We start from the raw sequence: 26,995 nt of genomic DNA, 5'->3' as shown, positions 1-26,995 counted from the left end.
TTTTACTAGCATAACATTTAATTGCATATTTCCTCTTCAAATTCTGAAACAAAATTAACTGAAACTACAAAATTCATCCTGACTCATACTTTTTTCATTTCTCTCTTCAGTAATATAGGCTGAGGTCTGTAATGAGACTTTATCTTGAGTCTCGTTAGCAATAATTTCTTTTGTTACATTTGATTTGTCATATTTTCCAGCTCTGAACCTGCACAAATATATATCCCATGCTGTCATTAAATTTTAATATATATCAAACCTAGTGTTCGAAATAAAATTTACTCAAAGCTGAATTTTTGTTTCAACACATTACATAACTTCTTGTTTTATTTTTGGGGTTCATATAATTAAAGATGTAAAAGCAGAAATCAATAACCATACATATTTTTCAAATGGTTATATGGATTGAATTTTTCTAGGAGGGGAAAATACAGTATAAATTTTAACAGTTTTTGTTGTTTTTATTGTTGTTTGTTTATTGTACTTCCTTTGCTCGATATATTATGTTCTCACTTTGTGGTAGAAAAACAAAGCAGATAGTGAATGAGGCAAACAAGCCAGTGTTTCCCAGCTGTTGTGAGAGAATAGGGAGGAGGTTCCCCTATCTCCACATGAATATTTGACTCCCCATAGAGATGGCACTGGAGCACCTGGAAAAGTTGGGATAGTAGAACACTAACAGACCTTCCAAAGAGACAGAATCTCTTTCTAAAGATGTCCTAAAGAAGAAGGGGGGGGCTTCAGTGAAGCTGAATATCATGTCAAATAAAAGATCCCAGAAGCACTGAGCAAAAACCACACCCACTAGTAGAGGTTAAGAAAGGAAAACTCCGGATTTGGGCGGTAGCACAGCAGGTTAAGAGCATATGGCGCAAAGAATTCCAGTTGGAACCCCCGGCTCCCCACCTGCAGGGGAGTTGCTTCACAAGCAGTGAAGTAGGTCTGCAGGTGTTTATCTTTTCTCTCCCCATCTCTGTCTTCCCCTCCTTTCTGCATTTCTCTCTGTCCTATCCAACAATAATGGCATCAATGACAATAAAAATAAATAAAGTAGATATTTAAAAAATTATTAAAAAAAAAAAAAAAGAAAAAAGAAAACTCTAGGGCTCAGGCAGTAGTGCAGTGGGTTAAGTGCAGCACGTGGCGTGAAGCGCAAGGACCGGCATAAGGATCCAGGTTTGAACCACTGGCAGGTCTGTAGGTGTCTTTCTCTCCCCCTCCTCTCTACATTTCTCTCTGTCCTATTCTACAACGACGACATCTATAACAACAACAACAACAACAATAAAACACCAAGGGCAACAAAGGGGAAAGAAAGAAGAGAAAAGAGAAGAGAAGAGAAGAGAAGAGAAGAGAAGAGAAGAGAAGAGAAGAGAAGAGAAAGAAGCGAAGCGAAGCAAAGAATGGAAGAGAACTCAGTAGAGCAAGGTTCCTTCCAGGTCTAATGTAGACCAAATATGGAAGAAGATCTCTGACCACATACTCTCCTTCAAAAAGCAAAGCTGCATGTATGCGTAGGTGATCATTGGAGAAGGGAAGACAAACTAAGAACACAAACACTTAAAATGGACTTTATAACTGAAAGTTACCATGAACTATGAAGTTTTTCCAACACATCTGTAAGACACAGGGGACAGTGAAATGACAAATAATTACAAAATAATGGGTGAAAAGGGAAAAGTAGGTTAAGGCTTCCTCTCTGAGTTGAAATATTTCAACACACTGGTTACATGCAAGCTATTCAGGCATCACTATTTTGCATATTGTGTTGGGTGTTCAGCACTAGCAGGACAGCTAATATTTTTTGTAAGAGAAAAATCAGCCTTCTATTTTGAACTATGGTGTGCAGTCTGCCATGCTCTCCACTACAGATTGTCTTCATATGTGAAGCTATGCAAATACTCTAAATATGCAAACTATGTCAGGAATAGTAATTTATAATATCTTTTATAAATGTATTTGTTTTTATTTATTTATTTTTGCCTCCAAGGTTATCAATGGGGCTCGGTGCCTGCACTACGAATCCACTGCTCCTGGAGGCCATTTTCTCCATTTTGTTGCCCTTGTTGCATTTGATGTATTTGTTATTGTTGTCACATCTATTGTTGTTGGATAGGACAGAGAGAAATCGAGAGAGGAGGGGAAGACAGAGGGGGAAAAGAAAGACAGAGGCCTGCATACCTGCTTCACCCCTTACGAAGTGACCCCCTGCAGGAGGGGAGCCAGGGGCTCGAAACCGAGATCCTTATGTTGGCCCTTGGGCTTTGCGCCATGTGCGCTTAACCCGCTGTGCAATGGCCCAGCCCCAATCTATAATATTTTAATACACGTTCTTTTGTTTCATTTTTACAAAAGAGAAACTAAGTAAGAAATATGGTTATAAATAGTCACATCTAACAGAAACTAAAACTGAAGTTGAGACAAAACAGACTATTCACTCAAAAGCAAAAACTTAATTACACTCAAAAGTCTATGCAATTACATACTATCTCATAAATATTGGTTTTAGAAGTCAAGGTTGGGCTCTGTCCTGGCTATCCCACTTAAACTTAATATTACAGTTACTATCAGTAAAGTGAAATTAAGTGAAACAATCTTTCCAGACTGGAATTCTTCTAAGATAAGAAATAATTGGGCCACAACATCTGGAAAGTCTCTTCAAGAATTATAATTGTTCTTATTCAACAGGGAAGACAAAACATCTAGAAGGACAGAACTAAGCAAACAAAAAGACAAAGGGAAAAATTTAGGCAGGACTTGACCTGAGAATCAAAGAACTGCTCTAAACAAACTCTCAATGCAGATGGCATTTGGTACTCCCTACAAAAAAAAAAAATTGTTTTTACAAGAAATTGCTAAGTTCTGGCTTATGGTGGTGAGTGGAGTAGAACCTGTGATTCTGGAGCCTCTGGAGTCTTTTCTCATAACCATTATGTTGTCTCCCTGCTCCTTTTCAAGCTTTCACCTTCTTTCTCCTCCTCCTTTTTTTTCTTCTTCTCCTCCTTCCTTTTCTCCATTACTTTATTTGGGGTTAGCTGTTTACAGTTCAGTTGTGGATACATGAGTACAGTTCCTCATCGCATCCCATGACAGGTGTCTGTAAAATACTCTCATCCCCAAGTGAGGTTCTTTTCCTCCATCATGCAACAAGACTCCAAAACCTCCCACCCCACTTCTAGCCACTTTCCCTAGAGTCCTTTGCTTTGGTGCAATGCGCCAAAAATAGTTTAAGCTTTAGTCATAGCAGCACAATTTGTAACTGCTGGTCTTGAATTTTACAGTGATATATGGTCACAAGACAGGGAACCCATACACTCCAGAAAATGGTAGAGGCAAAGATCAAATCTTCACTTAGAAATTCCAGAGTAAGCCCTAGTCCTACTGACACATTGATATTAGCCCAGCGATAGTGTCTTCAGATCTCTGCCCTCTAGAGTTAAAAAAGAATAAGTTTCTCTTGGTTTAAATTATCAGTTTGTGTTACATTTTTATCATTGTTATTGTGGGGGGTTTGATGGTTTACATTGCAGTCATTGACACATGGGTACAAATTCTTAGCTCCCTGTGAAAGTTCTCTGCAGAACACTCTCCACCTTTCTTAACCAAGAGGGTTTGAATTCAGAAGCAAGGGAAACCATTAAACTAAAGTACAGTATGAAGGAATATAGAAGAGAACACTCTGGTTGTGAGACTTGTATCCTTCTTATCCCACAATCTTGTCAACCATTATTAAATAATAATAATAATAATAATAGATGTTGAAAATAAAGAACAAAGCAGAACTTGGACTGGGCTTGGTGTATTACACCAAAGGACTCCGGGGGTGGTGGGGCAGGGGTATGGTGGAGGTTCAGGTCCTGGAACATGATGGCAGAGTTGGATGTAGAGGGGGTTGAATTGTTATGTGGAAGACTGAGAAATGTTACACATATATAAAGTACTGTATTTAATGTTGACTGTAAACCATTAACCCCTCCAGTAAAGAAAAAAAACAGAGACAACAAATTCCAGAGAAAAATAAATCACTAATCAACTCACATGATAACTGTTTCATTCAGTCCTAGAAATCATATCATCAATATGTATGATGATAAACCATTTTATCATTTATCAATTGATAAAATTTTTAATTTTATCTATATTAACCTTACATACATCTGCCTTGTTGGTATACAACTTAATAATTATCTCCAGAAATAGAACAATACCTAACTGTCCTTATTCCTGCTTCTTATGTAAAACCATTAACCACCACCTCATACACACATACCCACCCATCAAACATATACTTTCCAACCAAACTTATGGAAGTGACAACAAACATGAGATGTAAAAAGGCAAACAACTGCTGTTCACTGAGAACTTAACTGCCAGACAGTGCCTTAGGCAATTCTGAATGAATCTGAAATCCAGACACAATAAATAAGTTATACATAGTTAGAAATCTTTTCAACTAAATATCACAGCTGAATTTGAGTCTCAAAACTATAACCTTTGTACAACTTCAAAGCATATTTTCAATATCTAGCTAGTATAAATAGTTCACAAAGTAAAGCACTTAGAAAAGTTTATAGGAATTTATCAAACAAGCTACTCAACTCCAAGCTGATAACAACAAACAAAATTCTCTTATCTGTAGTTTTTAACTCATGGCTGTGTACTACCCTTGAAACAGTGAGTTGACTTCTAATATAAATATTCTGAAAATACTAAAAATTCACCAACTCAAAGAATGCACAACAAAACTGTCAATCGAATAGAGTTTGACTTCAAGCTGAATATTTCCAAAAAAGGGAGACATAGTAAATTTTACTGGGAAAGGCATGAATAAAAAGCTCAAAAATTAAGCGCACATGGCGAGAAGCCCAAGGACCAGCTTAAGTATCCTGGTTGGAGGCCCCGGCTCCCCACCTGCAGGGGAGTCGCTTCACAAGTGGTGAAGCAGGTCTGCAGGTGTCTATCTTTCTCTGCCCCTCTCTGTCTTCCCCTTCTCTCTCCATTCCTCTCTGTCCTATTCAACAACGATGATGATATCAATAACAACAATAACTACAACAAGAAAACAACAAAGGCAACAAAAGGGAATTAGGGAAATGGGATAGTAATGCCAGGTAAGACTAGAAAAGAAGAAATCAGTTATAATGAAATAATCACTGAGTCAAAAGGATACCTCTGTCTGCACCTTTCCTATGCATATGCCCTAAAGGTGTGTGATTATCTTTGTTTTATTTTTTTATTTTTTGGTGATTATCTTATAATCATTGCCATTTCCCCAGAGAAACACATTTGCTTCATAATCCATTTTTTTCAAAGTAAAAAACATTACAGAGGTACTTGTTGAATTGAAGAAGACTTAAATTAACCCACATGTGTGATTAAATTTGATGGGTAATCTATTACTGACGACAAAAAATGATATTCTCTACAAGATAAAATGTTAAGAAAATGAACCATTAATCAAAGCACATATCAAGAGAATAATTAGCAACATTTATAATTTAAGTGTCTTTGAGAAAACTACTTAGAAAAGCAAAGCATCAAAGACAGAAACAAAAAGTAACGGTTTATTTGTACTTGCCAATAGAATTTCTCTAACAATCTTGTGCCCTAGTGAACAGTAAAATTATTTTTATCAGTTCATTTTTTTTGCAGTATCTAAAACAAGACAGTAAAGTAACTGATCTCCAAAAATTAAACCAGAGATTTTCTGAAATATTAAGTTCTCTTTAATAATAAATGTCATCTAAAGTATCTGTAATACTGAACACAACTTTACTATATTATCTTCTAGACATATATGCTTATAAGACAATAAAATGATTAAAGTGTTATATATTAGCCTACAAACATAAAAGACAAATGATTTAATATGATGGCTTAAAAGATTCTTTTTTAATATTTATTTTATTTATTTATTCCCTTTTGTTGCCCTTGTTTTATTGTTGTAGTTATTATTGTTGTTGTCATTGTTGGATAGGACAGAGAGAAATGGAGAGAGGAGGGGAAGACAGAGAGGAGGAGAGAAAGATAGACACCTGCAGACCGGCTTCACCGCCTGTGAAGCGACTCCCCTGCAGGTGGGGAGCCGGGGTTCGAACCGGGATCCTTATGCCGATCCTTGTGCTTTGCGCCACCTGCGCTTAACCCGCTGCGCTACAGCCCAACTCCCTGAAAGACGATTCTTAAGTTTCTTTCCTTTCCTTGGTCGAAAAGCAAGAAGTACATGTTTAACATTCCTGAAGGAAGTAATCATTGCTCTTATCATTTGCTTTCCACCAATAAAATGTGAATGTGAATTTACTGAAGATGACTTGTGATTGTTGATCTAGTATGTGATCCTCAGTTATTTATTGTAGTAATGTGCTCATCAAAGGTAATGTTCCAGATGAAACCATTTGTAATATGTGATACCTCTGATGCCACACACAGAAAGACAGATCGATCTACACAGCAATCAGCAACAGTTGCTTTGTCAACTCCAAATCAGACAGAAGAACTATTTAGTAATCAGTGTCTCATATCGCACATGTTAGGGGCCAATTAGTTCCAGCAAAATCTCAGAGGGCAGAAATTTATTATACTCAATAAAATAAAGGTAGTTTCGTGAAATGGCCTCCAAAATTCAGATGTAAAATTTCAGTTCACCACACATAGAAGAAAAGAAAAATGGAGTTCAATTGTCCTGACCAAAAAAAAAAAGTAAATTCAGGGGGTGGGGCGGTAGCACAGCAGGTTAAGTGCATAAGGTGCGAAGCACAAAGACCAGCGAAAGGATCCTAGTTCCATCCCTGGATCTCCATCTGCCAGGGAGTCGCTTCACAGATTTGCAGGTGTCTGTCTTTCTCTCCCCCTCTCTGTCTTCCCCTCCTCTCTCCATTTTTCTCTGTCCTGTCCAACAACAAGGACATCAATGCCAACAATAATAATGATAACCATAACTATGATTAAAAAACAAGAGCAACAAAGGGGAAGGAGGTAGTCTCTAGGAGCAGTGAATTCATGGTGCAGGCACCAAGCCCCAGTAATGGCCCTAGAGGCAAAAAAAAAAAAAAAGTAATTTCTTATTAAATTAAAAGTTAGCCTGCATGTTTGAAGGCCCAGAAGCCACAGGTTCAATCACCTATACCACTATATGCCACAGGAGAGCTGCACACTGATCTTTCACGCTAAATAAATAAGTAAATATTTTATCATTTTATTGGGGGGGGTCTAATAATTTAAAGTGAAATTGTTGACAGGTGAACATAATTGCTCATCTCCCTGTGATAGGTTTCTGCAGAGAACTCTCACCCCTAACTTAGGTCCTTTACCAATTATCACCAGGACCCCAAGTCTCTCTCTACTCCCTTCCTCTCCCTTCTTCTCCAGAGTTTTCTACTTTGATCCAACATACCCTTCCCAGTCAAAGTTTTCCTTTTCTATCCTTGTTTCTAAAGTTCCACCTGTAATTGAGAATATCTTGTATTTGTCCTCTTTTTGGCTACAAATAAATCTTTTTAAATGACTTTAATTACCCACAGTACTCTACAACTGCAACAAAAGTACTGTGAACCTGTTAGTGAAAAAATACATGAAGAAAAACTGAATATCCATAATTACATGTATATAAAGAATTATGTGATAAACTTTTCTGAACAAAATCATCATATAGCATAAGACAGTAATACAGTTGCTGGGAAATTGTGCAGATGCAGTCACATCTGCCATGTTGTCCCCTCAGGCTACTGCTAGTTCCCGCGAGAACTCAGAGTGCCTGTTCCACCATGTTGTGCCCTCAGGGCATTGTCTATTTCCCCCCGCAATATTTGGAGTGCTTTGGTTGCTCCGCCCCCTCCCATTCTCACGAGAGTTATTATCCTATCCTGGAGTGCTATGGTTATGCTCCTCCCTCTTCCCATTCTCGCGAAAGCTACTCCTATAAAAGCCTTTCTTCTTCCGCACCTCTCTCTCTTGCCGAGCTTCGGTGTTCAGATGCAGGAAAGGTTACTGCGTGAGGTGGCCATTTTCGCTACCTCCACGTGGCCCAACCTGCTTCTCTCGCACCCAACTCTGAGGTGCCAGCACAAATAAAGAATTGTGTTCCCTCTTCGCTCCGGACCTCCTCTCTCTCTTCCCCGCGGAGCAGAACGACATACAGTATGTACTTAAGTAGAAGTGAGTCAACTAATTTTGCGTCCAGCACAACTGAAGATAGTATGGAGAAGACAGGTGAAAGTGGATTGTACAGATTCCAGCCGTTTACTTTGGAGACTTTAATAGTCATCACCAAGACTGGGGATATTCCTCCACTCGTGCTGACGGCTCTATCTTAGCCGACTGGGCTTCAGCGAATGACCTCTCCCTATTATACGATCCCAAACAGCCAGGCTCTTTTCACAGTGCTAGATGGAATAAAGACTCGTCACCCGACCTGTGCTGAATTAGCACAGTCAACGGCCAAGCCTTTCCTGCTACGAGACAAGTTCTCAAGATCTTCCCGCACAGTCATCACCGCCCAGCTATCATCCACATTGGTCTCCAGCTCCCACTGATTCTGTGCTCGGAGAAACTAAGATGGAACTTTCGGAAAGCAAACTGGCGTCTGTTCAGTGATCTTACCAACAAATCTATCCCTGCAATTCCAATTAACTCTATCCCCTCTGAAGATTCCTACAGGCGCTTCCGCCAAGCCATCTTCAAAGCAGCTTCTCAAGCCATTCCTCGTGGGAGACATGCTAACTATACGCCTTGTCTTGATGCTGAATGCGAGCAATTACTAAAGCAGTATGATGAGTCGGGCGACCCAGATGTGGCTGACCATCTCATTGCCTCCCTGGATGCAGCACGCCAAGCCCGCTGGCAACAACTCACGGAGAGTCTGAACTTCACCCACTCAAGTAGGTAGGCCTGCAAGCTTCTTCACAGACTGGGTGCCGGTAGCCAACCCCCTCCCATCTCCCATCCTCCCGTATCTCCAAACTCAGTGGCCAGACACCTAACTCAAGTTGGACGTGCTAAGATCGACCCAGTATGGAAAAGAGAAATTTCCCATGAGTGGTCATTACACTTCTGTTTATCTTGTCCTTCTCCAAAACTCTCTCCCTTTACACTGTCTGAACTGGAAGACGCTTTGAAGAGGGTTAAACCGGGAACAGCTGCTGGCTATGATAACATCACCCCAGAACTCATTCTTTTTTTTTTTTTTTATCTCCCCTATCTCTCTGAGAGTAGCTTGCTTTCTTCTTCTTCTAGTGTTTGCCCTTCTTCAGTAGCCAGTTAACAGCGTCAGGTTGAGCCTGATGTAAATTTTTTTTTTTTTTATTTAAGAAAGGATTAATTAACAAAACCATAGGGTAGGAGGGGTACAACTCCACACAATTCCCACCGCCCAATCTCCATATCCCACCCCCTCCCCCGATAGCTTTCCCATTCTCTATCCCTCTGGGAGCATGGACCCAGGGTCATTGAGGGTTGCAGAAGGTAGAAGGTCTGGCTTCTGTAACTGCTTCCTCGCTGAACATGGGCGTTGACTGGTCGGTCCATACTCCCAGTCTGCCTCTCTCTTTCCCTAGTAGGATGGGTCTCTGGGGAAGCTGAGCTCCAGGACACATTGGTGGTGTCTTCAATCCAGGGAAGTCTGGCCGGCATCCTGATGACACCTGGAACCTTGGAGTATTACACCAAAGTAAAAGACTCTGGGGTGGGTGGGTGGGTGGGGAGAATACAGGTCCATGAAAAATGATGAATGAAATAGTGGGGGTTGTATTGCTAAATGGGAATCTGGGGAATGTTATGCATGTAAAAAAAAAAAAAAAGAAGTAGAAACGCAAAGCAGAAATTGACTGAGTTTGGAGTATGGCACCAAAGTAAGAAAGCAGAAGTATACTAGAGTTTGCAGTGAGTACCTCCCTAATACTTCCTCTCCACTTTTCCAAGCTTTGGGTCCATGATTGCTCAACAATTTGTTTGGCTTTGTATGTTAACTCTCTTTTCAGTCACCAGGTTCCAGGTGTCATCAGAACTCATTCTTAACCTGGGTCCCGCGGCAAAGAAGTGGCTCGCTTCATTCCTGTCCCACATCTTGGAATCTGAGTCTATGCCCAAAGTTTGGCGTCATGCGAAGATTAAAGCGGTTTTGAAACCAAAGAAAGACCCAACACTGGCCGCCAGCTATAGATCAATTTCTCTCCTCTCCATGTGTTACAAACTCTTTGAGAGGCTGCTTCTGTCACGTATTTCTCATCTTACAGAGAAATTCCTATCACCCGCCCAAGCTGGTTTCCGCCCACGAAGATCTACCTGCAAACAAGCCCTGGCCCTCTCAACTTACATTGAAAATGGATTCCAGAAGAATTTAAAGACGGGTGCTGTCTTTGTTGATCTCACAGCAGCCTATGACACGGTCTGGTCTCCTAGTCAAGATCTCAAGATGCCTGCCTCCATGGGTGGCCAACACTATATCGTTTCTTCTCCAAAACAAAAGATTCCAGGTGCATCTGGGTGACAAGTCTAGCAGATGGATAGAGACTTGTCTCAAGTGGCCTCCCCCAGGGCTCTGTTCTGGCTCCTACGCTATTTAATATTTACATCAATAACCTCCCAGAAACTTCTTCAAGGAAGTTCATCTACGCTGATGACATCTGCTGTGCAACTCAGGCATCCAAGTTCGACATCCTCGAGGAAACACTCACGAAAGACATGTCTCTGATACCTGATTACTGTAAAAAATGGCGACTAATCCCTAGCACTGCAAAAAACGGTATCATCTGTTTTCCATCTACACCATGCCTCGGCCTCGCGTGAGCTTAATGTGCAGCTTGGCGGTACGAGAATCCGTCATGAAGCCCAGCCAGTCTATCTTGGCGTTACTCTCGATCACACTCTGTCATTTCACAAACATCTCATAAAAACTGCAGCAAAGGTGGGCGCGAGGAATCACATCATTGCAAGACTGGCTAGCTCCTCATGGGGCACGAGCGCTTCCACACTACGATCATCATCTCTGGCATTATGCTATTCCACTGCAGAATACTGTGCCCCAGTATGGTTCCGTAGCCCCCATGTCCACTTGGTCGATTCCAAATTATATTCCTCCATGAGGATAATTTCTGGAACCATCCGTTCCACCCCGGTTCCATGGCTGCCAGTTCTTAGCAACATCGCCCTGCCAGATATTCGTCGGGATGCGGCATCATCTAAGTTCATTTCCCACGTCTACGCTCGACTGGACCTGCCAATATACGCGGATATCTTTGCCCACCCTGTCCAATACTTGACGTCTCGTCACCCAATCTGGTCCCCTAAGCCTACACTGAACTCCTCTGATCCAGACTCTTGGAAACAGAGTTGGCAGTCAGCTCAGGTCAAGAACAAACACCTCATCACAGACCCTTGCAAGCATCAACCCGGCTTTGAGCTAGCACGTTATGATTGGGCCCTCCTCAATCGCTATCGAACAGGCCATGGCTGGTGCACCGCTATGTTCCATCGCTGGGGAGCCAGAGACGACCCGAACTGCCCCTGTGGCTCCAGACAGACTATGACCCACATAGTCAACGACTGCCACCTCTCCAGATTCAAAGGAGGTCTCGAAACTTTACATCAGGCTCAACCTGACACTGTTGACTGGCTACGGAAGAAGGGCAAACGCTAGAAGAAGAAGAACAGATTCTGTCATCTGTGGCTGAAATATTAGTTTGAATGCATCTATCCATAACATGTTAGGGAGTACTTGTGGGTACTGGGCTACAGTTAAGGAAAAAGAGACAATTATAAGACAATATAGGAGATATTTGGTAAAATTAGGATATTTGCAAAATGCCACTGCATGTGCTATGCATATGGGAAATGTGGTTATATAAGTCTGAGAAAAGAGTAATGACTATCAGATGAAGCAAAACTACTTTCAGACCAAAGGTAATTGCATTTTAGCATAAACAGAAGGGATAGGATTAGAGACTACTGAAGATAAAATTAAAACTTTAATTCCTTAAGTCAGTTTATAAAATGTTCTAATTTTTGAATTGTTCACAGATAAGCCAGTTAATTCTGAGAATACCATCTACAAACCTAGGTAATGATGACAATAGTGAAAGCTATCCAGTTATGACCAATCTTAACTATATATTTATATAATGTATATTGTAAAATGACTTAAAAAAAAGACTGTGGTGAAAGCTGAATCCATTATAAGAACAAATAAGTTGGTCCAGCCAGCCAGAGAGATTTGAAGAACAACTGTATGACTGCGAGAAATATAGGAATTGGAACAGTTACAGTGTAAAGAGCAAATATAGGGCAGGGGTAGATAGCATAATGGTTATGCAGAGACTCTCATGCCTGAGGCTCGGAAGTCCAAGTTCAGTCATCAGCATCACAATAAGCCAGAGCTGAGCAGTGCTCTGATGTTTCTTTCTGCGTCTTTCTCTCTCTGTATCTATCTCAAAAATAAAAATAAATAAAATACTTAAAATTTAAAAAAAAGAATAGGGTGGGGGTAGATAGCATAATAGTTATGCAAAGAAGCTCTTATGCCTGAGGCTCTGAAGTCCCGGGTTCAATCCCCTGCAACACCATAAGCCAGAGCTGAGCAGTGCTCTGGTGTTTCTCACTGTGTCTTTCTCTCTCAAAAATATACATACACATAAATAAATGAATGAATAAATAAATTGATAGATAAAATACTTAAAAAAACAAGAATAAAAGAGCAAATACAAAGCTTGTTTCTAAATTATTGGTAGTTAAAAACAAATTATTCAACTGTTCTTGGGCAAACTGTTTTCTATTCATATTTCACTTAGTACTCATAAGTCTTAAGGATGGCAAACGCTAGAAGAAGAAGTCTTAAGGATAAGAACTGACAGAAAAACTAAATTTGGGATGGTTTTCTTCAAGTTTCTCAACATCTCTGGTGTAGTATGTAAAAACTAATATATTATCTAAAAGATACTCCTCTGTATAATCAATGTACTGCAGCTTTTCAAGGCAAAAATCAATTTAGCATTTTGTGTGACTACAGAGAAATCTTTAAACTAATTAAATTAGCTTTCCCTTTCCTAATGATATTTGCAGGTGATTATATTTAACCCACAGCAGGCAGCCTCTACTTTACTTAGGGTCATAATAGTTTCCTCAACATCACATGTTACAGATAGATTACCTTTCCTTTAGGGAATGATGTTATAATTTAGGTAGAGTTTTCATGATCATTACACTGTGGTGGAATTAACCATGTGTCACTAAGACAGAACTACACATTATATATTTGCTCACAAATAGACTATCTTAAACAATGAAACTGTGCTGGCAAGATAGATCACTTCATTAGGGGGCTGACTTTGGCCTATATGCAACTCAAGTTTGAGCCTGTTCTCCACTACACTGGGGAAAATCTCTCTGCTGTGGTATCTTTCCCTTTCTCTCTCTGTCTCTGCCTCTTTCCACCTGAAAAAAAAAATCATCTCAGGGCTGGGAAGCCTTGGGGATGGCAAATACAAATATATAAATACATAAAGTTTATCTTAATATAAATTGGTCCCAATCAAGAGGCATAGAATAGTCAAAAGGACTAAAAAAAAAAAAAGCCAACTACGTGCTATCTAGAGAAGACTAATTTCATACATAATGATAATTACAGACTTACAGGGATGGCATTCCAAGAGAATGGAAAAATCCTAAAGTTAAAATGAAAGGATAAAGACACGTAGGTGGATTAGAGTTAGCATAGTGAAAGATAGAGTTGGACTTGTAGTGCTAACAAAATGTTGATTTTCAGTATTGTACATGTGAAACCTATAATGTTAAAATGCAATGTTTTTTTCAAACAAAATGGCAAAATGGAAATAACAATAGTAAATAAAACAAAATGGCAAACTTAAAATGGAGTTCCAAGATCTGAGTATAATAGAGATAGAAACAGGACTTGAACTGACTTCTAACTAGTTGAAATGTCACAATATTCAACACTTACACTTTACCCTCCAAATTTACAAAACCATATAGAATTCCCATAGATACTCAGCAATGACTTAATAAGTAAGGAATTAGTTTATAAAGTAAACACATTCCATACAAAAGATGCAATTACCCCCATATTTGTTTCTGAGCATCTTCCTCATATAGATGCTAAAATATCTTACTATGTACGCTTAACCCAGTGTGCCACCTCCCAGTCCCCTAAAATGTCTTTAAAAATCTTTAGGGGTCCAGGCAACAGTGTACCTAGGTAAGCAAACACATTACCACGTACAAGGACCTGGTTCCTTGGGTTCAAAGCCTCAATCTCTACCTCCAGGGAAGACCCTTCGCCAACAGTGAAGCAGGTCTGCAGCTGTCTCTGTCCCTCTCCATCTTTCCCTCTACTCTCAATTTCTCTCTATCCTAGCAGATTGAAAAAAAAAAATGAACAGGGAAGGAGAACACAAAACAAAACATGAACTCAGCATGTTTTATTTATGATGCAAAGGACTCAGGGGAAGGAGCTGGAAGGGCTGGAAGAGATCTGCAGGGTAAGTGTATTCATATATCAATGATTGCACTGTAAAGCACCAACTATCTCAATAAAACAAACAAAAAAGAAAAAATAAACTTAAATTATAGAAGCCAGACCTTCCATCTTCTGCACCCCATAATGATCCTAGGTCCATGCTTCCAGAGAGATAAAGAATAGAAAAGCTCTCAAGGGGGGGGGGGGGGGGATATGGAAATCTGGTGGTGGGAACTGTGTGGAAATGTTCCCCTCTAATCCTATGATCATGTGGTTATTTTTTTTTTTTATTTTCTAAATAAATTTTAAAATATCTTTACATATCTTTGACAATCTTTTAAAATGTTCAACATATATTTAACTTGAAAGAGTGTATAATATGTAGTATTAGCCTTTGCAGTTACTATTGAAGGTAGCGCACTTAATCTTCAAAATGCTACTAAGATTGTATGTTGTTCTCCTGCTTGCTGGGAGTCACTGCTATGGATCAATTTTGCCCTACAGAAAGAAAGAGGCACAAGCAGAGACACCCCAGTAAACAAACTATCACAGCTGCCTTAGAGCCTGGGTCTCAAATCTGAGTCATGAACATGGTAAATCAGGTCCCTCCCAGATAGTTTTTATACCATTGACCTTATTCAAAATTTTTTTTAATTTCCTTCTCTGACTGAAAAGAAAAATAAAACTACTACAGAAAACATTACATTGAAATGTAGCAAGTATAGCATCTTATTATAGAGGAATTAAGCATCAAGAAAGCCAGATCCTAACTTTTGCTTTGTATCTAGCATATGTGTTATATAAAATAGAAGGAGGAGCAAAATTAGGCATCTATTTTATTTATTTATTTTATCTTGAAGAGGACAGTCCTCACTTCAATTTTAAAAAGTCTTAAAGAAATATATATATATTTTATTCAGAGAAAAAGGTTGCATGAGTGTGTTTCTCTGTGGAGGGAAGGAAAAGTAGCTGTAACCTTTTGCCTTGATTATAACGTAATCAGAGTTGTAGCGGGGAGGTCTTCTGTAGGTGGGAGTAGTCAATGCCAGGTAACTGAGATGGCTGACAGAGGAGAAGATGCTGAAGAAATCACAAGAGTTTCCAAGTTAAAAGCAAAGGTAACATGGCACCATGCTGCACTGGACTCAGAGCAATGATTACTAGTTAAGTGCTTTAAACTTTGACAAGGGTGAAAAGGGAACAGACCAGGTGTCCACAGGACAGACACAGTTCTCCCTGGTTCTTAAACAAATCAAGAGGAAATCACCACAGGGAGGTTGAAAGCAGATGATTTCAGTTACCCCCACCCTGTTATCAGCTTTATAAGAGCTGGAACTGGAAAATGGCTGATAAAACCAATGTAATAATCTCTCCTGCTATGCTTTGATCTAGTTTTCTGGCAGAAGCAGCTATTATCTACTCAAAAAAAGAAAGGTCTTGTCAGGTGCAAACCTCTATTGGCATCCCTGGTCTATGCTCAGAAGTCCCCTTCCTCAATCAAATCTTAAAGTATGTACAAAACATTAGCACAATGGCGTTTCTATCTTTGAGAAAATGATTATTAGCCAAGCTTGACAAATGGTTTATAAGATCTCTGGTTTTCTCTCAAGCCTAATGATGGGTAATATCTGATAAATGATGGGTAACATCTGTTTTGTAAATTTGAATGGTCTTCTCCTTTTACTTGAAGTTAGAAGAAATGCACTTAAAATTAATATTAACATGAAAGAATGATATGATGTTTATCAAGGAAATAAGTTTATTTGTGTTTACTGCACAGTACAGCTTCATATCCTACGGTTTTGTTAATGTCTCCTTTTTTAAATAAATAAAAAAAATTTAAAAAAGAAAAGAAATTATTTGCAGTTGTTCTGGGTTAAAAATGATACCAACAAATAGTTTACATGGTGACTTGCCAATCTGGAGTGGTCTGGAATAAAATTAGACGTGGATAATAGGAGGCAAGGCAAATGCTTCTAGACAGTTTATCAAAACATATGACTTTAGTACTATTATTAACTGTGTGATATTACATAAGTGGTGCATCCCGTGAGTACCCATTCATTGGGGAAACTGACGATCCTTCCTAGCCGACTGAATCCACATGGATCCCAGTCACTTTCAAAGCCATTTAACTGGCTACGGAAGAAGGGCAAACGCTGGAAGAGAAGAAGAAGGAGAGGGGGTGAGATACAGAGGTCTGGTGGTGGGAATTGTGTGAAGTTGTACCCCTATTATCCTATGGTTTTGTCAATGTTTCCTTTTTATAAATAAAAAAATTAAAAAATAAATAAAATTTTTAAAAAATATATATATTTTTAAATTCTCTTTCTAGAGAGACAGGCTGGGAGTATGGATCGACCTGTCAACGCCCATGTTCAGTGGGGAAGTAATTAGAGAAGCCAGACCTTCAATCTCTGCATCCCACAATGATCTTGGGTCCATACTCCCAGAGGGTTAAAGAATAGGAAAGCTATCGGGGAGGGGATGGGATATGGAGGTCTGGTGGGGGTAACTGTGCGAAGTTGTACCCCTCTTATCCTATGGTTTTGTCAATGTTTCCTTTATATAAATAAATTTTTTTTTTTAAATAAAAACATCCCCACAGCATTTATTGTCATCTGGTTAATAACAGGGTAATCAAAACAATATGAACAAACGTTTTAGAAGCACATGCCCTACAACACACATAAAAAAAAAAAAACAGAAGTGAATGTACTGCTTTCTCAACCATTTCTCACTTCATCCATCATTTTTAGTTGGAGACACTTTGCAGCAGAGTGATATTATCTCCTTTTAACATGATCCGACCCAGCTGCTTTCTTGATTTTGTTTTGGAATGAATTTCTTCTGCGTCATCTAAAACGAGGTTCATATATTCGTCAAAACCAATGATGCAGCCCTCTATCCGCATATTCACCTGCTCATAAAGCCACACTTGAATCCGAGATCTATTTTGCAGGTATCTGAAGATGAGGTTGATGGGCTGTACCATCACCTTCTGCACTTTCTGGCCCTGGCCACGGTACGCCATGGTGGTAGAAACTCACAAAGACCACACTCAGCCACACGCGAGCTCAAAAGCAACTATAAATAAAATTTTTTTTTTAAATTATTTTTCTATAGCAATATTCCATAGAGCTAAAAAACAACTTAATAAAGCTGATGAATTATTAGTAAATCTTAAGTTACTCTCACAATTACCTTACTTTTCATTGTTATTTGATTATTTTCTTTGAAATTTTTATTTTGATAAATCAACAATACTGCCTCTTAAATGAGGAAATTATGTACAAATTATTTCTACTCAGCAGAGTATAATAGGTGTGGTGGTGTATATAACTTAAAATGTAATCGTTAACATAAGGTGAAATTTATTTAATGACGCATTAAAATTACTTGTTTATATAGCATAGCTAATTTCAGTAACAAATATCATTTTAATAAACTACTAAATATACAAAAGTGTTTGATTCTGCTTGAGACAACGTATGTAAAGTTTTATACCTCTAACTAGTTTAAACAATTTTAAGATTTACTTCTAACTGATCTTATCAAAAATGTTAGTTAAGATTGCAAAAAAATCCCTACCTCTAACACAGAACTTCAAAATAATTACAAAAAGAAAACTAATTAATCTCCTTGTTAATGATTATTTTTGCTTACAGATTTTTGTGTTTGCTTCCTTTCTTTCTTTCTTTTTTTTTTTTCCTCCAGGGTTATTGCTGGGCTCGGTGCCTGCACCATGAATCCACCGCTCCTGAAGGCCATTTTTTCCCCTTTTTGTTGTAGCCTCGTTGTGGTCATTATTATTACCATTGTTGATGTTGTTCATTGTTGGACAGGACAGAGGGAAATGGAGAGAGGAGGGGAAGACAGAGGGGGAAAGAGAGATAGACACCTGCAGACCTGCTTCACCGCCTGTGAAGCGACTCCCCTGCAGGTGGGGAGCCTGGGGCTCTAACCAGGATCCTTATGCTGGTCCTTGCGCTTTGCGCCTCGTGCGCTTAACCCACTGTGCCACCGACTGACCCCCGTTTGCTTCCTTTCTTAAAAAGACTAGAGACAGCTAAGAAAATACATTAACCACAAAATTCCGTAAGTGTGAAATCATGGAGAATGGATGAGAAAAACTACAATGAAAGCATCAGTTAAGTCAAAAGTAAAGTTCAAATATGTTCACCATAAACATGTATAAGCTTCTTATTGGACTGTCATAAATTGGCTCTAAGCTTACTAGCAGTAAGTGCAGCAAGGAGCTCACTGTAATTTGATTCAGTACAACAATCTTATTGGTAGACAAATTGCCATGTTCTTTGTGGTAGTCTCCACAGATTTGCTGTGATTTAAGATTATATTGTAGATAAAATTGGAAGAAAAGATTGCATATCTTTCAAGCAATCTCCTCCAGACACATTTCTTTAAACTATGGGCTTCAATAACTTCATGACTGATCTGTCTCTGAACTACTCTATAATATAAACTATTCAAATGCAATGTGTTTACAAGTTTCAACAAACTCTAAATTTCAAGAAATTATATGTCTGAAGAGCATATACTTTTCGGAAAATGAAGAAATCTGATCTATAAAACACCTTATCGGTTTTACCTTGGAAGGATTACTGATATTTCCAGTGGAGGGACTAGGACACAGAACTCTGGGGGTTGTTGGAATGGTGTGGTACTACACCTGTGTCATCATATAGTTTTGTAAATCAATATTGTCACTAATACAATTTTAAAAATAAAAAAGCACCTTATAAGGTCTAAAATGCAAAACAAAGTAATACATTGCTGGTGGGAGTTATCAATTTATTCTACTTTTAGATTTTGATAACAATTATGAAATTGTTATATAAGAAAAGTGTCTTGCTTTGTTTGTTAGGAAACAGATATGCTACAGCTCTGTGAAAACAATAAGAGATTCAAGTTAAAGAGAGGTCAAAATATAGTCATATTATACCCTAATGACATATGTAACTTACTCTCTCCAAACAATAGCCCAGCCAACCCAGTCTGCAGAAATAGTAATACACAGCTCTTGAAATGAGATCACTAACTGAGCTGAAGAGAGTCTGTTGACCTTTGGTAAAGTAACTCTTAACAGCTTCCTGACCCAAGGAGTAGAGATTTGGGAAAGGACAGACATTTGTTTCTGTGTGAAAAATTTCAAACACAATTTATAAAATGACCTCAGTTAATCTAGGAGGTTTATATTAACAACTGTTTTGATCTTATTTCACCATCTTGGTTCAAACGAATTATATGTGAAACTATGAAGAAAACTCTGAGAAGTACCTTATTTATTTATTTGCCTCCAAGCTTATCACTGGGGCTTGGTGCTTACACTACAAATCCACTGCTCCTGTGGCCATTTTTTTTTCTTTTTTTTTTTTTTTGGGGGGGGGATAGGACTGAGATAAATTGAGAGAAGAGTGGAAGACAGAAAGAGAAAGAAAGACACCTGCAGACTTGCTTCACTGCTTGTGAAGCAACCCTCCTGAGCAAGGGGGGAGCCAGGGGCTCCAACAGGGATCTTTGTATGATTCCTTGGCATCAGTACTATGTGTGCTTAATCTGGTGTGCCACTGCCTGGCCCCTCTCACACCTTTTCCAATACTGAAAACTAGTTGGTAAAAGATTTAATAGATTACCTGCTAATACTGAGAATAATGAAAGTGAGCACTAGTGAACATGAAGGCTAATGCAGCATTCTAGAAGTTAGATAAATTGAGTTTTTTTTTTAACCCTGCAAAATAAAGTTTCCCAATTAGTGAAATTATTACTATTAGTGTTAATATTATTGTTTTTGCTAATATTATTATTTAGCACCAGAGTTTTCACAGTGTCCAACAAAGCATATGGTAGTTCTTGGTATCTACTTTTTCCCTCTTTCATCTAGATGGTGAAAAACAAAGAGAAAGATAGATAGATAGATAGATAGATATATAGATAGATAGAAAGATAGAAAGATAGATAGATGAAAGAGAGAGAGAGAGAGCAGCATTGGTCACTGGAGAAGCTTCCCCCTCACCCTCCCCTTTGTTCCCATAGGACAGAAACTCAGGTCTCCATAAATGGTAGCATATGCGCTCTGTCAGCCACTAGCTCAGTGAAATTCTATTAAAATTTTCAGTGACTAGTTTCTATACCCAAAGAAAAGCAGTAAGTATGAAAGTAATAGATAAAGTGATGCATTCCTTAGTTTGCTTATGTCATGAAAGCATTTATTAAAATAACTTATGCCCCTTTTACAGGCAAGATAGAAATAAGAGCTAGATAATAACATAGTATGTCACTTCCTGACTAATCTAACTTCTACACTAGAAAAACAAATGCACTGTTATTAAATAGAATGAAGTCATCATGCAGAAGGCTATAGGGTTAGACTTAGTCTACTTAGTACTTAATTTTAATACTTGCAAAAGAACAAACATAGCCAGTTAGCAAACACATACAAAACTGAAAAAATAAAACTACTGTACTGAGAAATTAGGATGAATAATTCTTTTTAAATTAATAATAACTAGATTTTTTTTTTTCCTCCAGGGTTATTGCTGGGCTTGGTGCCTGCGCCATGAATCCACCACTCCTGGAGGCCATTTTTCCCCTTGTTGTTGCAGCCTCGTTGTGGTTATTATTATTATTGCCCTTGTTGACGCAATTCGTTGTTGGATAGGACAGAGAGAAATGGAGAGAGGAGGGGAAGACAGAGAGAAGGGGAGAGAAAGACAGACACCTGCAGACCTGCTTCACCGCCTGTGAAGCGACTCCCCTGCAGGTGGGGAGCCGGGGGCTTGAACCGGGATCCTTACGCCAGTCCCTGCGCTTTGCGCCACATGCGCTTAACCCACTGAGCCACCGCCCGACCCCCATAACTAGGTTTTTTAACTTTTATTTATTTCATTTTAATTATAGAAAAAAAATATATTAAAAGACCAGAGCCTTTTGGACAGCCACTAAGCTATCTTCACAGGCCCAGGATGAGTAATTCTTAATAGTGATAGTAAGACAAATATAACAAGATAAAATGTAGTGGGGGCAAATAACAGATTTATACACAAACAGCATTTCTCAGGCTCAGTGTTCTTGTTACACTTGCACGTTCATACCTTTAGAAGAATGCAGACTTCTAATCAATAATAGAAATAAACATGGGAGTGATCTTGGGACAAGTCAGGGGTAGAAACAGAATGGGAGCTGTTTATTGTGGCCTTTCAGTTCACCAACTGCCATTTTACCTTTCCCACTTAGTCATTAATCAACCTGAGATATGGTCTCAGCGCTTACCTAGGGTAGAAATAACTCACACTGAGTTCTTATAAACTGAATATTTTACAACAGAATGTTTTACAACAGCCAAAATTGTAAGACTACTTGTAGCAACAGTTCTCCTAAATTCTTACTGAGTGTAGATTTTTAAAAGGTATCTTGAAGAATTGCTTAGTGTGTAGATCTGTTTTTTGAACATGTGATACTCTGATTCTAATTAATGACAATAAAAATTTAATATAAATTGGGCCCTAGATTCAAAAAGGGAATTGATTTGTGATGTGGAAGAAAATGGAAAAACAACAGACACTCCAGTACTAGACACCTTTAATTAAAACCACAAAGTAAATGGACTCATCCCCCAATGAATAGCTTTCCTTAGCAGACTGTGGAATTGCTTATCAGGTAAATCTGTTACAGCAAGTGCCATTTCAATAGGGATCAATGCAGTCTAAAGTCAAGTAGATATATACTCTAGTAGCAAACTAAAGAACAATCTGTGCCTTTTTTTTTTTTTTTTTTTTTTACTAGTTTTAAATCAAAACCATTGTAAGGGCTAAGTTGCTTCTAAAGCATTCCAGATAAGCATTAAAAAGTATACAAAAAAAAAAAAAGCAAGTATCTCCAAAGTGATTAGTAAAATGTTGTTTATTCTTCGTCAAAAAATAGCTGCATGTGATTTCTGTTAGTTTCCTCCCAAATTTTAGTTGATGAGTGGAAGAAGGAATTCACAGATAAGAACTAAAGCTTTTATTATTACAGACTTTTTACATTTTACCGCAAGCCATTTCCCAGAATTTTACTGCCAGCTTATTTGTAAATAACAGTTACCAGAAGTCTGGAAAGACCAACACCAGACTGTAAAGGCTTTCTTAATTACTGGCTTAGGTGACTGAGACCCAGAGAAAAACAACAAAAAGGCACCAAAAGAGAGATTTTTTTTTTTTAATGTTTTCTGCTAGTAGTATTTATAAAGTTTTTTAAAAAAATTATAAACCTATGACAACTAGCAAGGTTTAAGAAAATGTTTTCTTTACTTGATTCTTGTGATCAATGTGTCTGTGCGTTTGCAGGATCAGAAACAGGTTTCTGCAGACTCATCCCTGAATGTCTGGCAGCTAGCATAGCACCTGGAAATACAGTCATCCCTTCTTTATCGTAGCTAATCAGTTCCAGACTGTACCATGATAAGTAAATTTCCGAGAAGTAGGATTCTTTATTTATAAATCGAGCATTTTCCTTTTGAAAATAGAGCTTAGAGAACCTGTTTATGACCTTCTAAATATGTTTTTTAACATTATTCGGACCCTCTAGACATAAAATAACACCCCTTTAGCTTTGCTTCCTTGTTAAAAAAGAGAGTAGCCATTGCACAGATGTTTTTTTTCATCTTTATGGATGGAGCGAACAGTAGACTCATTCAAGTTGTAATGGCAGGCAACCTCCACCTCCAAGAATTTCTTGCCATCTTTGATCATATCCAAGAGTTTCACCTTCTCCTAGATGGTAAACACGTTCCTCCTGTGCTTAGTTTCATCGGCAGAAGGCTTAGAAGAAGCAACATGTTTAGGAATCATTGTGGCGCTTAGATAAAGATTCTCAGAAATAGCAAACACTTACAAGAGCAAAGATTCTTCCAATGCATAACGATGTAGAAGCTCATATGAGAGAAACACGCTCTGTTTGGCTTGGTTTCCCCACACCCAATTTCAAACACTCACAAAGTGTAGTCGAGAGGCTGCACCTGGCTATGAAGGATTTTGAATACACAGGCCTACAGTACATATGTATAGTAATTTTAATTATAATACAGGGGTGTATAATTGACTCAAACAACTGAGTGCACCGTGTATCACTTGTACTGTCTCTATCAACTTTATAATGTATATATTTGAAAAAACCCTGATAGAGTAAAGCCATGAAAATTGAAGTGCAAAGTGGCAAGGGATGATTGTAGGTCAATTTTAGTGAGAACAGTTGTTTTTTTTCAGTAATTATAAGGATATATATACTCTGTGTATTTATATATTTAAAGAGGTGGAGAGAAACAGAGAGACAGAAACACCAGTGCACCATTCTAACATGTGGTACTGGGATTTGAAACAGAGAGAGTGAAAAAGACCACAGTGCCAAAGCTTCCTTCAGTTTGTTGGAATTGGACTCTAAACTGGGTTGCATGTAAGGAAAAGCACCATGCTATTAAATTATTCAAAGTTGTTTCTATGAGACCTACTAAGCTCTAACATGATCACCATTTATTTTATTTTTAGTATGCTGTCAGGAAATTTTAAGCAAAGATTTAGTATGCAGATTTGGAATATTTAAACAACTGAAGTTGATACAGGATGCTTTACAATGTAATTTTATGCAGGCATGTTCATATTTTTGCCAAGGGGTTCAGTTTACATCGATCTCTACAAATTTATGTATTCAGTGCTTAACTATTTTAACATAATACCATTCCTTTATCAGAATAGAGAGGTTTTGAATAGTCCTATGGATTGTGTACTAAATACCCTATCTAGTCATTCGACCTCACAGGGATTGTGTGAAGATTAGTTGTATATGCCACTAAAAATCAGTATAATGTCCTTTCCAGAAATATCTTACAAACACCATGTATTTATTACAGCAGGAAGGAAAAATAAGCAATAACAGATAGAACTATAGAAGTTTAAAAGAAGGGAGTCAGGCGGTAGCGCAGCGGTTAAGCGCACGTGTCGCAAAGCGCAAGGACCAACGTAAGGATCCCGGTTCGAGTCCCCGGCATCCCACCTTCAGGGGAGACACCTCACAGGCAGTGAAGCTGGTCTGCAGGTGTCTTTCTATCGCCCTCTCTGTCTTCCCCTCCTCTCTCCATTTCTCTCTGTCCTGTCCAACAACGACGACATCAGTAACAACCACAATAATAACTACCACAGTAAAACAAGGGCAACAAAAGGGAATAAATAAATATTAATTAATAAAAGAAAAAGAAGTTTAAAAGAAGTGGAAATGTGGGTCAAATTGAAGGAGATAACTTGCTAAAAGAGATTTGAAGGAAAGACTGACACATCCTACTCAGGCATTTCAATTAGCCAGTTTAACACAATAGTTTGAAACAGTTCAAATCTTCCTTCAGCAGCATATTTTTATTCTTCCTGGAAGGTAAATAGAACAGCTTCATTCAACAGTGTTTGACTGGCTTATGCCTAAATTTACAATCCCTCCCCCCACCTTGGCTAGAGAGTCCTGAATGTCCTTCATAGATCATTTTCCCCAGAGGTGTGCTACAATCAATTTATAAAACAACAAGGCCAAAAAAGAACCAAACTGGAGAAGTACTATTTAAAGCCCAATCGACTCAACAAACAGGAAGCAGTAACATATATTAATCTAGGAGTAAAAGTTAGCAATACAACTAAAACATTTTGATATATAAGAAGTGCTGCAAAGTTATGAAGTTACATATATCAATAAGATAGCTATTCCTTCTCATATCAGTAATAATGGGGGCACTTAAAAATTGTGTTGTTTTATATGCAAATCAATACTTTGCTATTGTACATTCATAAACATGGCCTGGTAGGCTAAAGACTTTTTAATGTGCTATGCCATAAATCCAGTAACTCTTAGACAAAGATTATTCTTATGTATGAATGAATATAAACAGAAAGACAATATAAATAGAAGCAAAACAGATCTTTACATTAAATTTAAAGTTCTTAGGAATATAAATGAAACAGTTATAGAAATTATTTCTGTTAAATTAGGCAATGAATTAACAGGAGTGTGAAGTCACTCCTTTTGTTGTCACAGTATTAACAGTTTCAAACATCTCTGATATTAATTCTTTACTTTCATTTTAATTATGATCTCACTTTTTAAAAAAAGGTTTTATTTATTTATTAATGAGAAAGATAGGAGGAGAGAGAAAGAACCAGACATCACTCTGGCACATGTGCTGCCTGGGATTGAACTCAGGACCTCATGCTTGAGAGTCCAACGCTTTATCACTGTGACACCTCCCGGACCACATGATCTCACTTTTCAGACTACTGCACATTATATTTACGCTACAACAGCCCACTAACAAGTTTATCTGACTCCATGAATTACACTACTGCCTAAAGCTGACAAATTTTTTTTTAAAGTTTTCCACAGGGTCTATACAGAACTATTACAGAGGTTGTGGCACACCTGATTAAGTGCTCACATTAAGTGCACAAGGACCAAGATTCGAACCCTTGGTTGCCACCAGCAGAGCTGTAGGTGTCTCTCTGTTTCTCTCCTTCTCTATCTCTCCTCCCCTCTTGTTGGTATGTTTCATATGGTTTGGTCTCCTTCCCCCCACCTCTGAGAGAATTGGTTTGGCCCTTGCTAGTTTCGTGGGCCCTCTTTCTCCCTGCCCCCTATGCTAAGTAGTGCCAGAGTTCTGGCGGAACCGCTGGGGGAGAAGGATGCAGGACAGATCTGTGTGGTGATTAGTTTAAGGGTCTCTCTCTGCTGCCAGAGCAGAAAGACAGGAGAGCACATGTTTGCCCTCTCTTGAATAAAGCTTCTCTGCCCAGCCGTGAGTCCCCGAGTCTCTTTCTACTGCTGCGAAGCTAGCCCGGCCTGCTGGAGCCCTGAACACTAACGACACCCTCTCAATTTCTCTCTGTCTCTATAAAGTAATAAAATATTTAAAACATATGTTAAAAGAGAGAAATATTACACAAAAGTCTTAACAGTGATTCTCTGTTCTTTTTATTGACTACAGATCAAACAGTCTGGCCCTTAGAGTTCTACATTACTGCACCTCATTAAAATCTTAATTTTTTTTTCCTCCAGTTTCATAAAGAATACTAATTCAATGTAGTGTGGCTTCTATAATGTACTAAAAGTGTTCATATCTCTGGAGTTGGGTGGTAGCACAGTGGGTTAAGTGCAAGTGGAACAAAGCACAAGGACCAGAGTAAGGATCCCGGTTCCAGCCCTCAGCTCCCCACCTTCAGGCATGTGTTTACCCTTCTTTGTCTTCCTCCCTGTCTTCATTTCTCTCTGTCCTATCCAACAACAGTAACAACAATAAAATAACAAGGGCAACAAAAGAGGATAAATAAATAAGTGTTCATATCTCAGCTACCAAGACAACTTTCTTTTTTTGTTAATGATTTAATATTGATTTTAAAAGATTACATGTCAACAAGAGTATAATTCCACACTGTTCCCATGACTAGAGTTCTGAATCCCTGATGCCTCCACTGCAAACCACTGCAGTTTTCCTAAGGTTGCAGG

At 38.4% G+C, this 26,995-nt stretch overlaps 2 protein-coding genes across 8 annotated transcripts in view; both read right to left on the bottom strand.

Annotated features, from left to right (window-relative positions):
• The window catches only part of PTPRK (protein tyrosine phosphatase receptor type K), a 603,479-nt gene that overhangs the window by 316,383 nt on the left and 260,101 nt on the right, over positions 1-26,995 (bottom strand). The gene's annotated exons all lie outside the window — the stretch shown is intronic.
• On the bottom strand, positions 17,042-17,547 carry LOC103115243 (small nuclear ribonucleoprotein E). The gene has a single exon (XM_007524992.3). It carries the CDS (start codon positions 17,496-17,498, stop codon positions 17,220-17,222), a length of 279 nt encoding a protein of 92 aa, XP_007525054.1. The 5' UTR covers positions 17,499-17,547; the 3' UTR covers positions 17,042-17,219.

The sequence above is a fragment of the Erinaceus europaeus genome, chromosome 4, assembly GCF_950295315.1.
Source record: "Erinaceus europaeus chromosome 4, mEriEur2.1, whole genome shotgun sequence".
Taxonomy (NCBI): Eukaryota; Metazoa; Chordata; class Mammalia; order Eulipotyphla; family Erinaceidae; genus Erinaceus; species Erinaceus europaeus.
Note: the sequence above shows the minus strand (reverse complement) of the source record. Positions and strands in the feature narration are given on the sequence as shown.